General features: G+C 45.2%; 1 protein-coding gene across 2 annotated transcripts in view; it reads right to left on the reverse strand.

Moving 5' to 3' along the window:
- LOC138742741 (fibroblast growth factor 12) overlaps positions 1-15,605 on the reverse strand; it is a 160,651-nt gene that overhangs the window by 14,138 nt on the left and 130,908 nt on the right. For both annotated transcript variants that reach the window (XM_069897561.1, XM_069897562.1), the window contains one exon: positions 3,825-4,023. In XM_069897561.1, coding sequence (XP_069753662.1) covers positions 3,825-4,023 — 199 coding nt within the window. The remainder of the gene's footprint in view (positions 1-3,824; positions 4,024-15,605) is intronic.

Here is a 15,605-nt window from a genome sequence, read left to right on the forward strand (position 1 = left end):
TTCTGTGGATATCATAAATGTTCCACAGCACGGAAACAAGCACAAGCCCAACTCATCCATTTGCCTGGCTTCAGGACATATCCATAGAACGATAGAGCATTACAGCCCAGAAACTGGCCATTTGGCCCTTCTAGTCCATGCTGAGCTATTATCCTACCTAGTCCCAGTGACCTGCACCCAGTCCATCTTTCTCCATTCCCCTCCCATCCATGTACCAGTCCAAATTTTCCTTATTAAAATTGTGCCCACATTCACCACTTCAGCTGGAAGCACATTTCACACTCCCACCACTCTCTGTGTGAAGAAATCCCCACCCTCATGTTCACCCTAATCTTTTCCCCTTTCACTCTTAACCCATGTCCTCTGGTTTGTATCTCACCTACCCTCAGTGGAAAAAGGCGACTTGCTTTCCATATCTAGATCACTCATAACTTTGTATACTCCTATTTAATCTCTTCTTCTCCGCTCCAGGGAATAAAGTCCAAACCTGTTTAACCTTTCCCTGTAAATCAGTTCCTCTAGCAATCCTTCTAACCTGTCCTATCCATGCAGAAATGTAGAATAGAATATAAGAGCAGGGATGTGATTGTTGAGGCTTTAATAAGGCACTGGTGCGACATCACTTGGAGTATTGTGAAGACTTTTGGACTTCTCATTTAAGAAAGGATGTGCTGACGTTGGAGAGGGTTCAGAAGAGGTTCACAAGGAAGATTCTGGGAATGAAACAGATATATGAGGAACTTTTGATGGCTCTTGGCCTGTAGTCGTTGAAATTTAGGAGAAGGGGGGGATTTCGTTGAAAAATTTCAAATGTCGAAAGGTGTGGACAGAGTAGATGTTTGTTTGTTTTCCTTGGTTGGAAAGTCTAGGACAAGAGGGCACAACTTCAGGATTGAACAGAGAGAGGAGGAATTTCTTGAGCCAGAGGTGATAAATCTGACACCACAGGTGGTTGTGGAGGCTGGGTCATTGAGTGTATTATAGGGAGAGATTGAAAGGTTGATTAGCCAGGGCATGAAAGATTATGGGGAGAAAGCCAGGCAGTGGGGCTGAGTGGGGAAATGGATCAGCTCATGATTGAATGTCTTATGTCCTTTAAACATTGCCATTCTACCTGACATTCCTCGACCACTTCCCCAGTTCATCTTGATCCTAATAGGTGCTGAGTAAAAGTTGGCATAATTCCAGCTCGCTAACTAGTTTAGAGAGACCATTTTGCCTATAGATCAGCTTTTCCTTAAATGAAATCCAATTTCACCTACCCAAACATAACTAATTTCTCTCTTCCTCTCTCTCTCTCTCTCTCTCTCTCTCTCGACCTCTTGGTTATGTTCAGCCATTTAACAGTGTCCTCCATCTCTAAAACCTTCTACATGAATGCTGGCTAGCTGGTTAGCTGCACCAACCCAATTTCAAAGACTTCACCAATGGTGGGGTTCTTGATCCCAGTATCTCTAGAAGTAGCTGTGACCGGAAGTTCTAGAGATGACGAGAACTGCGGAACTTTACATTGCCTGGACTCATTCATCTGAAAATTCCTTCTGTCCAAACTGTAGCCTGCCTGCACCCTACGTTCCAGCTCACTGATTCTGTCGCCTTCCATCACCAGAAACCACAAGCTGCAGCCTGGTTATTCCCCTCGTCTCTTTCTGCCTGAATGTGCTTCCCTGAAAGTGCTTGTCACTGAGTTTTGGGTCTTAACATGTAAAAGATTTGTACAGCCACCGGGAGAGTGCAGATGGTGGAATCTAAAGCCAAATACAATCAGCTGGATGAACTCGACGGGTTGAGCAGCGTCCTTAGGAGAAAAGGAACGGTCGGCGTTTCGGCCTGAACCCTTTCTCCCAAGTAGGGATGTGCAGAGAAGGGTGAAAAAGGACAAGGTGGGAGGGGGTGCGACGGGAGCTCCGTGTGGGATTGATAAACCAGGGCTAGGAGAAACATGACAGACAGAGGTGGTGGATTTGCAGCTACCAGACAAAGAGGGAGAGAGGCAAGTGGAACAAGGGGTTAGGACGAGGGAGATGGGACCTACAGGGTGGATTAGAGAGTGAGGTTGCCAGTGTTGGAATCTGACAAGAAGGTGAGAGTGGTGGGAATAAAGAGAGAGCAGATGGAATGGAAATGGGAGGGGGCGTGGGGAGAGAGTGGAAGAATCCAGTGGAGAGATGGGTGAAGGGGGATGGAAGCAATGAAGAGAATGAAGAAAATGGGTTAGAATAGGGTTGGAAGGGGACCACAACAGTGGCTGAGGGACCCACACAGGCTGCAGGTGACTTGCAGTCGGGGGACCTGCAAGTCTAGGGACGGTTGTGGAAAACGTCAGAGGCTTCAACTTCCTAGGAGTCCATATTTTAGAAGATCTCCTGGAACCAGCACATCGAGGTAACTGTGAAGAGGGCACACCATCGCCTTTACTTTCTCAGGAGATTTGGCATGTCATCGAAACAAATTTCTGCAGGTGCACTGTGGAAAGTCTTAACTGGCTGCATCACAGCTCAGGAACAAAGAAGGCAGCAAACACAGCCAGGTCCACCACAGGACCATCATAAAGAGCCCCAATAATCCTGGTCACAACCTCTTCTCACAGCTCCCTTCAGGCAGAAGGTACAGAAGCTGAAGACCAGCACCTCAAGGTTCAAGAATAATTTCTTCCAAACAGGTATCAGGCTCTTGAACCTCCCTGTAACTCTAACTGTAAACTACTCCAGGACTAAAAGATCTGTCACAGAAACATCACTTATTTTTGTATTAACTGTAACTGTGAATATTCCTTTTATATTTATCATCTCTTTGGTGTACTTTAATTTATTTAATTGTAACTAGTGTTACTTACGAACCTGGGTGCCTGTATCCATTTAAGGATTTTGGTGCATATGTACGTTGTAATTACGTGAATGACAATAAACTCTCATTCTCATAGGCCTGAAGATGCTAACAGATTCTGGTCATAGGAAAAGACTTCAGAGGGTCATAAACTCGTCCAGAGCCCTCATGGGCACCAGTCTTTCCTGCATCGAGGACATCTACAAGAGGCAGTGCCTCAAAAGGCAGCCTCTATCCGCAAGGAACCCCCCACCCCCACCACCCAGGCTGTGCCCTCTTCTCACTGCAACCATCAGGAAGGAGGTGCAGGAGGCTGAAGAAAACACCCAATGGGACAGAAACAGCTTCTTTCCCTCCGCCATCAGATTTCTGAACGGACAATGAACCACAGACACCTCCCCACTCTCTCTCTTTTTCACAAAACTTGTTTATTTTTTAACATCTTGTATTTGCAGAATTGTAATTTTATTGCAATTTTGCACCTTGGTCTGCACTGAACTTGCTGCCACAGAGCAACATATTTCGTGACAATAAACCTGATTCTGATTCATATGAACAGAAGATCATGGTTGGGACTGGAAAGTATTGGTGGCTGGAACTCAGGACACACGGTTCTGAGGTGGCCCAAAGGTTCGACGGAGTCTGCTTGTTCAGAGAAATTGGGTGTTGTTCATTTAAAATTGGGAAGTTGTTTGTTACTGTGATCGGGAGAAATGGGTTGGGGTTTAAACAATTAATGGTCTAAGTGGGACAGTCTCTGCAAAAAGATGGCCTTGCCGGTGTATTTTGGCTGCCTGTAGTAACTAATTTATTTCTAATTGTATGTTCAGCCATTTTGGATCAACTTGCGTTATATTAAATGCGCTGTCTAAATAAACTACTACTACACAACAATAAATCTCCTTCCATAGATGCTACATGTGCTCCTGACCATTTTTTTTCCTTAATTTCTGAATTCCAGCATATGCATTTTATTTTATTCAGGTGACAGTGTTTACCTTCTATGGGTTTGGGTAGAAAATGGGACGATGGCTTGGTTTTCTTTACACGGTTCCCCTTCATGACCTGGCCGTCTTTGTTGAGTCCAAGGAACCAGGCTCTGCCCGACTCCTGCTGTCGGTACAGGATCGAGGAGTAGATGACGTAGTAGTTCTCAAACACCGATTCTTTGAACTTGCACTCTGCTGTGAAAAGTTCCTGTAATTAAAAAAAAAAGCACAGTATAGCATGACAGGTTCCAGAGTTTCAGCACCTAGACGTAGAATGGTTCAGCGCGGGAAAAAGCCCTTCGGCCCACAATGTCTGTGCTATGTAACAGACCCTTTCAGCCACTAACCTGTGGTGCCCAATTGACCTCCAACCCCTGGTACATTTTGAAGGGTGGGAGAAAACCGGAGCCCCCAGGGAAAACGCATGCAGACACAGGGAGAACGTTCAAACTCCTTACAGACAGTGCGAGATTTGAACCCTAGTGCCGATTCTGGTGCGGTAACATATCCATATCCCTCCATCTTCATGTAGCCGTGTAGAAGCCTCTGACACACTACTATTGGACCTGCTTCCACCAACTCTACCCCGGCAGCCTGTTCCAGGCGCTGACCACTCTCTGAAGAAAATATCTCTCCCACACATCTCCTTAAAATTGTTCCCCTCTCATCTTGAATTCATGTTCTTTAGGAGTTGACATTTTTAATTTGTGAAAATGATTCAGACTGTGTACCCCATCATGATGTTATTAGCTTCTATCAGGCCTCCGACACTCCAGAGAAAACAACCCAAGTTTGTCCAACCTCTCCCCATAACTCACACCCTCGAATCTAGGTGACGTCTGGGAAACCTCTTCTGATCCCTTTCCAAAGCCTCCACATCCTTCCTGCAATGAAGTGACTAGAAATGAACACAAATGTGGGATTCTGCCAGTGAGATGAGAACTAAGGGAAATAGCCCAAAGATTCAAAGGTGTACAACAGTGGTTCTCAACCTTTATCTTTCCACTCACATCCCACTTTAAGTATTCCCTATGCCATAGGTGATTAGTAAGGGATTGCTTAAGGTGGGATGTGGGTGGAAAGAAAGAGTATGAAAACCACTCTTTTAATCATCCCTAATTGACATGTTCTGTGCACGGTTTCATAACTCCAAAGGAAATGGGCCAACATCAATTTTTCTCAAGCAAAATATTTAAATAACAATTGGGTCAAGAGCAGTTGTTCGCAACCTTCCCTTCCCACTCACATCCCACCTTAAGCAGAGAAAGAGGCTCCTTCGGCCCTTCTAGTCTGAGCAAACCATTTTTTTTGCCTAGTCCCACTGACCTGCACGCAGCCCACAGCCCTCCATACCTCTCCTGTCCATGGACCTGTCCAAATTCCTCTTAAATGTTAAAATTGAACCCACATTCACCTCCTCAGCTGGAAGCTTGTTCCACACTCTCACCGCTTTCTGCGTGAAGAAGGTCCCCCTTGTGCTCCCCCTAAACTTTTCCCCTTTCACCCTTAACCCATGACCTCTGGTTTGTATCTCACCTACCCTCAGTGGAAAAAGCCGACCTATATTTACTCTGTTTCTCATGAGGGGGAGAAAAATACCTCCATCAAATCTCCCCTCCTTCAACACTCCAGGGAATAAATTCCTGCTCTTTGTTTCCTCTGCCAATCAGCTATGATCTACCCAATCTACTGTATATTTTGGCGTACAAGTTGAGTCTTGAAACCCTCAAAGATCAGGGGTCGACCTATAAACCAGATACAAAGATGAGACCTTAAATTCAACTCAAAAATCCAATCGACATATGTTCAGCATATGATAAACACCATAAAATCTTCACTGTGTTCTGGGTGCGACTTGGCCCACTTCAGTGCAAATGGTCTGATTTTATTTCTCGTGATCTTGCCTCTGTTCACGTACCCCATTCTGCGATGTGATTTTCCAACTCTGGCCAACCAAGGAGAGCGTCTTCTCCTCAAACAATGGTATTTTTCTTAAAGCATCTTCATTCTTTCTCCAATCTCTGACCAACTTCTCACATACCTCAAATGTCCTCTCAGCGGCGCAAACGCTGGATTTCTTGGCCATTTATATGAATTTTAATTTAAAACTCGCTTCAACTCAACGCCCAACAACTCAGTCCATGCAATTTGGGGGTTGACTTATACGCCCGATATATGATAAAACCATGAAAATGAGGCTGAAGATGCAGACCCGACTTATCTGAAGGTCAACTTTTACCTAACTTTGGTTGCCCCAAGGACTGCTACGCCAACCATGCCCCAAGGGTGTCAAATACAAATACTGTATTTTTTTTTAGACATACTGTGCGGTAGCAGGCCGTTTCGGCCTGTAATTCCTTGGGCTCTTATCTTGTTAAACAGCCTCATCTGCAACTTAACAAGATGACCTTGGTTTAATGCCTCATTTGTAGGTCTGCATGGCATGATGTCTCAAAGACTTCCACGCAGAATTGTCACCTTTAGAGTGGGTGCCTCTGCCAAAGCAGCTCCATCTTCCAGACCCACACCAGACAATCAGACGAAATGGGAGCCGACACATTCAGCAAAACAGCCGGAATCGGACAGAGGAGGCAGTTACATTCTTGCCTTGATGTTCTTGCAACCTGACAGGTTTTCCCCAAACAGCTGCTGTGCTCCATAATGTGCTGTCGGCTCAAATGGAAATTTGCCAGAGAAACCAGGTGACTGCAGAGACCCGAAGAATGGGCAGAAGTTAGTAGCTCGAGAGGCTGATATACCACAGATGTGTGGGGGTGCTGTCAGCCTTGAAGGGAGTTGCTGACCAGCCGACACAACCAGTTCAAGGTGTACATATCGCAAATACGCCTCGTTAGAATGGAAAACGGGTCTTTGCTGTTGCACAGATCCTCATCATTTTAAACACAAAAACTGCATAGGTCAGAATTCATCAGGTCGGGCAGAATCGGTGGAGAGAGATATTCAACATTCAGATTTATTGTCAGAGTACATTCATGGCATCACCTGCAAACCCTAAGATTCTTTTTCCTGTGGGCCAGGCAGAATTCTGTTTATCAGTAGTGGAAATCTGTACTCAAGAAAAGAGACATAGACAAGAGAGAGAGAGCGAGAGAGATAAACAAAGAAAGAAAGGTAAATAAACTGACTGTGCATGGCAGAAAATAAATATTCAGTAATAAAAATGTGTCTGTAATTCTGCAGCCCAGAATGTGTTCAGAGTGTGCAGACTGCTGGGCTCAATGTTCCTGAATGTTTGGCTACAGCGGTTTCCTCTGTGTTGATCAGTTGTACTAGATCTTTTGAGGACCACTTCGGATATCAAACCAGGTATTTTGCTCCTGTTCAGGCTGTAAGTAGGTCACTGACACAACAGATGTCCGCTGAGGCTGGCTGGGTGTATCCGACACATTCCTCAGCCTGGCTTATCTTCCAAATATAGAGCACTTACGATAGCAGAGTGGGTAGAAGCACACTTGGGGAGAGATCAAGCTCGCAGTGAATGGGGAGTCCCCAGTCCCGAACCCTCTGCTCAGGAACGTGGCACCTCACAAGTGGGACAATTAGCCTCAGTGTCTGGGATCAGGAAGTGGCACTGCCAGCCTGACTCAGAGAGGCAACGTGATGCAGCAGGTACTGCCGCTGCATTGCAGCTCCTGTGACCCCAGTTCTGTCTTCGTGGAGTCTGCACAATCTTCCTGCGGCCTCATGGGCCCTCCCACAGTACTGGGTGCTGCAGATTCCTCTGACATCTTATTTGTACAAAGCAATATTTTTTTTTAATATATATAAATAAAATACTTGTCCTGCATTTGTATTATTTGTTGGTATATGTGTTATGTCTGGTTGTGTCTGTATGATTTTGCACTGAGGACTAGAGAACGCTGTTTTGTTGGGATGTACTTGGGATGACAATAAACTGGACTTAACCATTTTATTAATGTGAGGTTCATTCAGGAGTCTGATGACAGCAGGAAAGAAACTGACCTTGGTGTTCGATCTCACACGTAGTTTAATCTTCCCATCTAACTGTCCTGCAAAGTTGTTACGTTACCAGTGATTTAGGAGTGGCCTTCCCCACCACCTTCATTTAAATTTAAAAAAAAATTAAATTTAGACATACAGCATGGTAACAGGCCATTTCAGCCCACGAACCTGTGCTGTCCAATTACACCCCATTAACATACACCCCCTGGTATGTTTTGAACAGTGGGAGGAAACTGGAGCCCACGGGGAAAACCCACACAGACACGGGGAGTAAGTACAAACTCCTTACAGACAGCGCGTGATTCGTACCCTGGTCCCGATCGCTGGCGCTGCAAAGGCATTGCGCTAACTCCTACACCAACCATGACACCCTTGGGGCATGGTTGGCGTAGCAGTCCTTGGGGCAACCAAAGTTAGGTTCATGCAGTCTTGCATTGCGCAGATCCAAAGAGCATCAAGAATCCTTCTAATATGTAACTTTCCAGCAGTTCTCAGCCATTGCAAGATTTTTTTTATCCTTTATCTTTAATCCCTCTCAGCTTCTGCATTATCATTAATTGCCTGCTATAGCTTCCTGGTGCTAAATCTTTCCATTCACCTCCTATCAGGCCGAGGCAGATTTTCCATCCTTTTGCCTTGGTCTTTAAACATAGAACATAATGCAGAAATGCTGGAGGAACTCAGCTGGTTTCGCAGCGTCCAGAAGTGGTTAAAAGATATAACTGATGTTTTGGGCCTGTGTCCTTGAAGAAGGGCTCTGGATCTTCAGGCCTGAAATGTTGGTTATGTAACTTCACCTCCTATGGATGTCCTAAGACCTGCTGAGTTCCTCTAGCATTCTGTGCTTTTACTTCAGTCACAGTGTCTGTAAACTTTCCTGTTTCACCCCATAGAACATTGCAGCACAGTACAGACCTTTCACTCACTATGAGCCAACGCATATCAACCTACTCCACAAACTAAATCTCCCCACATCCATAACCCTCTAGTTTACTTGCATCAATGTTCCTGTCTAAGAGTCTCTTGAATGTACCACCCCTGGCAAGGCATTCCAGGCACCCACTACTCTCCGTATAAAAACTTATCTCTTACGTCTCCTCAAAACTTTCTTCCTCTCATCTTGTACACATGTCCTCTGGTATTTGCTACTTTCTCCCCAGTGAACAATATGCTGACTGTCCACCCTATCCATGCCTCTCATAATCTTGTAGATCTCTATTAAATCTCCTCTCATCCTTCTTCATTCCTAGGAGAAAATCCCCAGCTTTGTCTACCTTGCCTCATAAGACAGATTTCCCAATCCTGGTAAATCTCCTCTACGCACTCTCCACAACCTTCCAGTAATGAGGTGATCGGAACTATATTCCAAGCATGATCTTGCCAGAGTTCTATGGAGCTGCAACATGACCTCATGTATCTTGGTCTCAATCTCCAAACTAATGAAGGACAGCACCCCATAAGCCTTCTTAATGACCCTACCAGCCCGCGTGGTGACCTTGCGAGATGTATGGATTAGGTCCCCGAGGTCTTTCCACACTGTTAAAAATCCTACCATTAATCACCTTCCAAAAAGCAGCTCTTCACCCAAAGTTTCCATTTTACAATGTAAAGATACTGCCTTCCCTCCCACAACCTGGGCCTTGGCATCACAAACCTGTCAAGGCTGACACTGATTTCACTGTGATGTTGGATTCAGATACCACAAAACCTGCACTCACCCTGACCTGATGAAGAGTCCAGACCCAAAACGTTGGTGACCCTTTATTTCCTCTGTGACCTGCTGAGTTTCTCCAGCACATTTGTGTATTGCAGCCACCCAGATCTGGCAGGTTGAGAACCAGCATAAAACCTTTGGTTATATTCACCCACATGAGGATTTGTTTTTACAGTTTTAACTGTACATTTGAATCATGTGGTCGAGCCGCTGTTCCACTGTGGTCCTTAAGGAGTTAAATCAGAGAAATTAATTGTGCTAAAACACTGGCAAAAGCTCCAGAGATGGGGTGGTGCGTGGAACAAGGGAATTAGTCTTTTTAAGTTTTCAGGGGGGTTGTGTGATGTTGTTTTGCAAGCAGACCAGCAGAGATCTCATACATAGTCCAACAAATAAGACACAGTGCAGAAGTGCAGGGTTACAGAGAGAGATGAGTTGGGATGGAACAGAAGCAGCGTCATTGTATCAGTGTGGGGATCAGTCAGGAGTCTGATAACAGCAGGAAAGAAACTGTCCTTGAATCTGGGTCTATGTGATTTCCTACTCTTGAATCTTCTTTCTGATGGGGGGGGGGTTTGAAGAGAGTATGGCCGGGGAGGGGGTGGTCTTTTCATATGTTCGCTTCTTTTCTCAGGCAGAGGAAACTGTAGGTGGAATCAATAGTGGGGAGGGGGTGTGTGATGGAGTTGATGGAGGGGAGGGGGTGTGTGATGGAGTCGATGGAGGGGAGGGGGTGTGTGATAGAGTCGATGGAGGGGAGGGGGTGTGTGATAGAGTCGATGGAGGGGAGGGGGGGTGTGATGGAGTTGATGGAGGGGAGGGGGGGTGTGATGGAGTCGATGGAGGGGAGGGGGTGTGTGATGGAGTCGATGGAGGGGAGGGGGTGTGTGATGGAGTCGATGGAGGGGAGGGGGGTGTGATGGAGTCGATGGAGGGGAGGGGGTGTGTGATGGAGTCGATGGAGGGGAGGAGGTGTGTGAAGGAGTCGATGGAGGGGAGGGGGGTGTGATGGAGTCGATGGAGGGGAGGGAGTGTGTGATGGAGTCGATGGAGGGGAGTGGGGTGCAGATGGAGTCGATGGAGGGGAGTGGGGTGCAGATGGAGTCGATGGAGGGGAGGGGGGGTGTGATGGAGTCGATGGAGGGGAGGGGGTGTGTGATGGAGTCGATGGAGGGGAGGGGGTGTGTGATGGAGTCGATGGAGGGGAGGGGGTGGTTCGTCAGGTAGTCTGAGCCATGTACACAACCCTCTGCAGTTGCCTAACCAAAGATAATCTGAAATTAATAATATATCCCACATAGCAAGAAACTGACAATGTAATGCAGCAGGATTCATCGTGAGGGCCTCACAGGAACCATAACATAAGAGTTTAAGCATTAGCAGTTTTTAATGAAGGTACAAAATGTGACTTCATGAATAGATAAGGAGGCATCTATGTGATATATGGCTTCGACGTTGTCCCGAATGGATCAGTCAGTGTGTAGCGGCGATGTTGTCCCTAATGTACAAGTCAGTGTGTGGAAGGAATTTTAGAGAAAGCTTTGACATTGGCACCAACATAGTTGGAAATCAGTCTATTTTAATACAGCACCTGTTCAGAGATATTATTTAGAAGGTAAGTTGCAGCCTTAATCAATTCTGATCCATACTGTAGTCAAGGATGTTAACAGTGGTTATTGACACATTCCTCTTTAAATTAGGCAAAACTAAGATTTTAATATACAAAAATTGTAATAAAGATCGTGATGTAGTTTTCAGTGGTTTTCTCCATGATGTAATCCTATTTCTGTAACAGTTTGTCTGTGCTTGCAGAAGATTCTAGAATTTGGAAGCAGTGGAGACTGCCCCTACTCTCCGTGATATTTCATGGGAAATAGTCTGTGAAACGATGGGTGTGGTCTCTGATGGGTTAATTTCTTGGACACAGTGCAGTGAGGAACATCATGTGGATGTAGGGTTAAAATCAAACAGCCGGAGATAATGGACAGAGAATTCCGAGGAAGCTGGGACTGGGAAGAAGACCTTCAGCTCTTTGGGACTGTTCTGACATTCAGAGAGATCTGTATCTTAATTACATCCGGAGACCCACTGCAAAATCTGGAGCAGAACACACTCGGCTGGAGGAATTCGACCCACTGAGCTCCTCCAGCAGATGGTGTTTTGCTCTTAATTACATCTACCATCTTTGGCTCTGTAATGCTCACCCACCCCGTTCACAAAATTCCATCAGCCCTAGTTTTTAATCTCTCATTTAACTCTCACCTCAGCAATGGTTGGCAGACTAAAGGAAATTTCGTGTACCATGACATTTTCTGTTTTATTCCATGACAATAAAAGAATCTTGAGTTCGCCACTCTTCATTTTTTTTTAATTTTGATTTTAGAAAGCACAGTAACAGGCCCTTCCAGCCCATGAGCCCGTGTCGCCCAAATTATCCAACCACCCCCGTACTTTTTGAAGGGTGGGAAGAAACCCACACAGACACAGGGAGAACGTACAAACTCATGACAGACAGCACCAGATTCAAACCCAGGTCGCTGGCGCCCTAACTGTGCTGCCATTGCAGCAGTTGGCTACTGTTGAAAATATTCCTTCCATCCCCAAGCACCTGATGTTATCATCCCTGTTGCTGAGGACACTGTGGAATGAGGTCTCGTTTCAGTTCATGGGACTTCACCACTAACACCTCCCAGACCGATGTCTTTCTCCATTGAACAGGTTAAAAGTGTCGTTGCTTGGAACCATAACCAACCTCCATTTCCCTTTTCAACCAGCTTCTTAGCTTAGAATATGAAAAATACAGAATAGATCATTTTCCCCACAATGTTGTGCTGACCTGTATAAACTTACTCTACATCAATCTAAACCTTCACAGCCTTCATTTTTCTTACATCTGTGCCCCTATCCAAGAGCTTTTAAATGCCCCTATTGTACCAGCCTCCATCACCAACCCTGGCAATAGGTTCCAGGGACCCACTTGGAACGGTGCGGCTATTTCATTGTCACTCTGTGCTCTAATTCTACTCCAACATTCTCAATCTTATGGTTATGGCCCCCTTAGGGCTTCACTCAAAGTTTATGGGCCCCCTTCCCTGTGAACCAGTTGGTTCAGTTGGTTTCCTCCAGACTTCTCTCCTACTGACTACACTAAAAAAAACATATTTTATGATTTCAGTCCATCGCACACCTTTAAATGTGCTGTGGCCCCCGTTGGGAATGGCTGCTCTACCCGACAATGGAAGACCTTTCATCGGCAGCTCACCGTGTCTTTCTAAAGGTCAATTAAGGATGGAAGACAAGTGTTGGCTTTCCCAGGAATTCCTAAATTCTTGAGGAAAATAAATAAATCTCTGGTATTGTGTTCAGTTCTGGTTAACCCATTACAGGAAAGGTGTGGAAGCTATGGAGAGGGTGCAGAGGAGATTCATCAGGATGTTGCCTGGATTGGAAAATAAGTCTCATGTGGAAAGGTTAGCAGAGCTGGGACTTTTCTCTTTGGAGCATAGAAGGATGAGAGGAGACTTGATAGGAGTCTGCAAGATTATGAGAGGCATAAATAGGGTGGACAGCCAGCACTTATTTCCCAGGGCAGGATTAGCAAACATAGAGGACATCGAACAAAGTGAAGGAAGAAAAATTTATCAGCTTCTTTTTTTTTTTACACACACAGGGTGGTGGGTGCCTGGAATGCCTTGCCAGGGGTGGTGGTGGAGGCTGGAACATTAGGGGCACATGGATGAAAGGAAAATAGAGGGTTACGAGGTAGGAAGGGCGTGGTTTATTTTGGTAGGAATATACAAGTCAGCATAACATCACGGGCCAAAGGACCTGTAGTGTTCTACCTTCTAAAAGTACAGTTGAAATTGCAGGCACCTTGCTGGTAGTGAATGTTCCTACAATATCTCTCATGTAACAAAACAGAAAACTGGATTATACATCCTCCCAATCTTTTCCTTCTCCCGGAAGGACTGATCATTGCAGTGACGTCCCCCCCGGGATCACCACGGAACAATTCAGAATTCCTTTGAATGTCCAAGGAGTAACAAGTGACAAAGGGTTAATACAAACGCATTTCCTGGTCTGCGTTGACAGAGGCCACCAAGTAGTTGACCTAATTCTGCCAGCTTTTCAATTAAAAAGAAAAGTAATCTGACGGGTTTGAAATTCACACACTGAATCCGTATTTCCTGAGGCCAATTTTCAAACTGGTGAGTTGCTGCATTTTCCTTACTGTTGGGTCAGGGACTGTTAATTGGGTCGGGCAGCCGCGTGTCTATGAAACGGGCTGCAGAGGAATTAGTTCACCAGAAATTCCCATGGCCAGACCAACCAGCAGAGTGGCACCTCATTAATTAGGAGTTCCATGGACGTGGGGTAGCACCTCACAGTACCAGAGACCTGGGCTCAATCTTGATCTCGATTACCACCAGCATGGAGTTTGCACATTCATCCTCTGATTGCATGAGCTTCCCGCCCCCCCCCCCCCCACCCCCCCCCCACCCCCCCCCCACCCCAACACCCTAGTTTCTTCAGTTTTCTACTACAGCCCAAAAGACAGGATAAGGTTCATTGTCATACACATTGTACAATGTTTACTGATGCACCAAAATTCTTACTTGCTACAGTCAAACAGGTCCTTGTTCACTAAAAAAATCCTACAAAAAGCAACTACTTACTTTAATTAAAAGAGACAATAAATCCATAAAAATAAGGAGATGATAAATATTCACAGTTATCCAATTCCTTTCCAACAGTTATCAGGATTGTGAACCTCCCCATACAATCCAACCAAAACATACTCCAGGATGTTCAGATCTTCTCTGTCTGCACTGTTGAAGCCACATTATTTTTTTCTTACACTAACTGCAACTTGTGAATTTTAATCTAGCTATGTTTTCATATTTATTGTCTTTTTTTGTCTTGGCACATTGCGGTAATTTTATACTGTTGTAGTTGGCATATCTTATGTAGGTTTTGCTGCATTTGTATAGGGCCACACCTTGAGTATTGTGCACAGTTTTGGTCTCTGAATCTGAGGAAGGACATTTTTGAGGGAGTGCAGCCAAGGTTCACTAGACTGATCCCTGGGTCGGCAGGACTGGCGGAAGAAGACTGGATAGACTAGGCTTGTTCTCATTGGAATCTGACAGAGAGACATAACATTAGAACCATAGAACAGAACTACAAAACAGAAAGCAGGCCATTTGGCCCTTCCAGGCTGTGCCGAAGCACCACTCCACTAGTCCCACTGACCTGCGCCCATTCCATACCCTCCAGACCTCTCCCATCCATCTATCCATCCAATTTATTCTTAAAACTTAAGATTGAACCCATATTTACCACATCAGATGCCAGCTCATTCCACACTCCCACCACTCTCTGAGTGAAGAACTTCCCCCCAATCTTTCCCCTTTCACCCTAAAGCCATATTCTCATATTTATCTCTCCTAATCCAACAGAAGAGAACCTACTCACATTTACTCTGTCCATAGCCCTCATAATTTTGTAAACCTTTATCAAATCTCCCCTCATTCTTCTTCGCTCAAGGGAATAAAGTCCTAACCTGTTTGATCTTTCCCTGTAACTCAACTCTTGAAGACTTGGCAACATCCTAGTAAATCTTCTCTACACTCTTTCAATCTTACTGATACCCTTGCTGTAGTTTGGTGACCAGAACTGCACACAATGCTCCAAATTTGGCCTCACCAGTGTCTGATACAACCTCACCATAACTATCCCAGCTCCTGCACTCAATCCTTTGATTTATGAAGGCCAAGATCCCAAAAGCTCTCTTTACAACCCTGTCCATGTGTGACATCACTTACAGGGAATTATGTATCTGTATTCCCAGATCCCTTTGTTCCTCCACACTTCTCAGTGCCCAACCATTTATTATATATATCTTACCTTGGTTTGTCCTTCCAAAATGCAACACCTCATACTTGTCTACATTAAGTTCCATCTCCCATTCTCTGGCCCATTTTTCCAGTTGGTCCATTTTTCCATTCTGACAGAACTAAAGACTGTTTCTGATAATAACAAAAACACAGAAATGCTGGAGGAACTCAGCTGGTCTCACAGCATCCATAGGA

Source organism: Narcine bancroftii, chromosome 9 (assembly GCF_036971445.1).
Source record: "Narcine bancroftii isolate sNarBan1 chromosome 9, sNarBan1.hap1, whole genome shotgun sequence".
NCBI lineage: Eukaryota > Metazoa > Chordata > Chondrichthyes > Torpediniformes > Narcinidae > Narcine > Narcine bancroftii.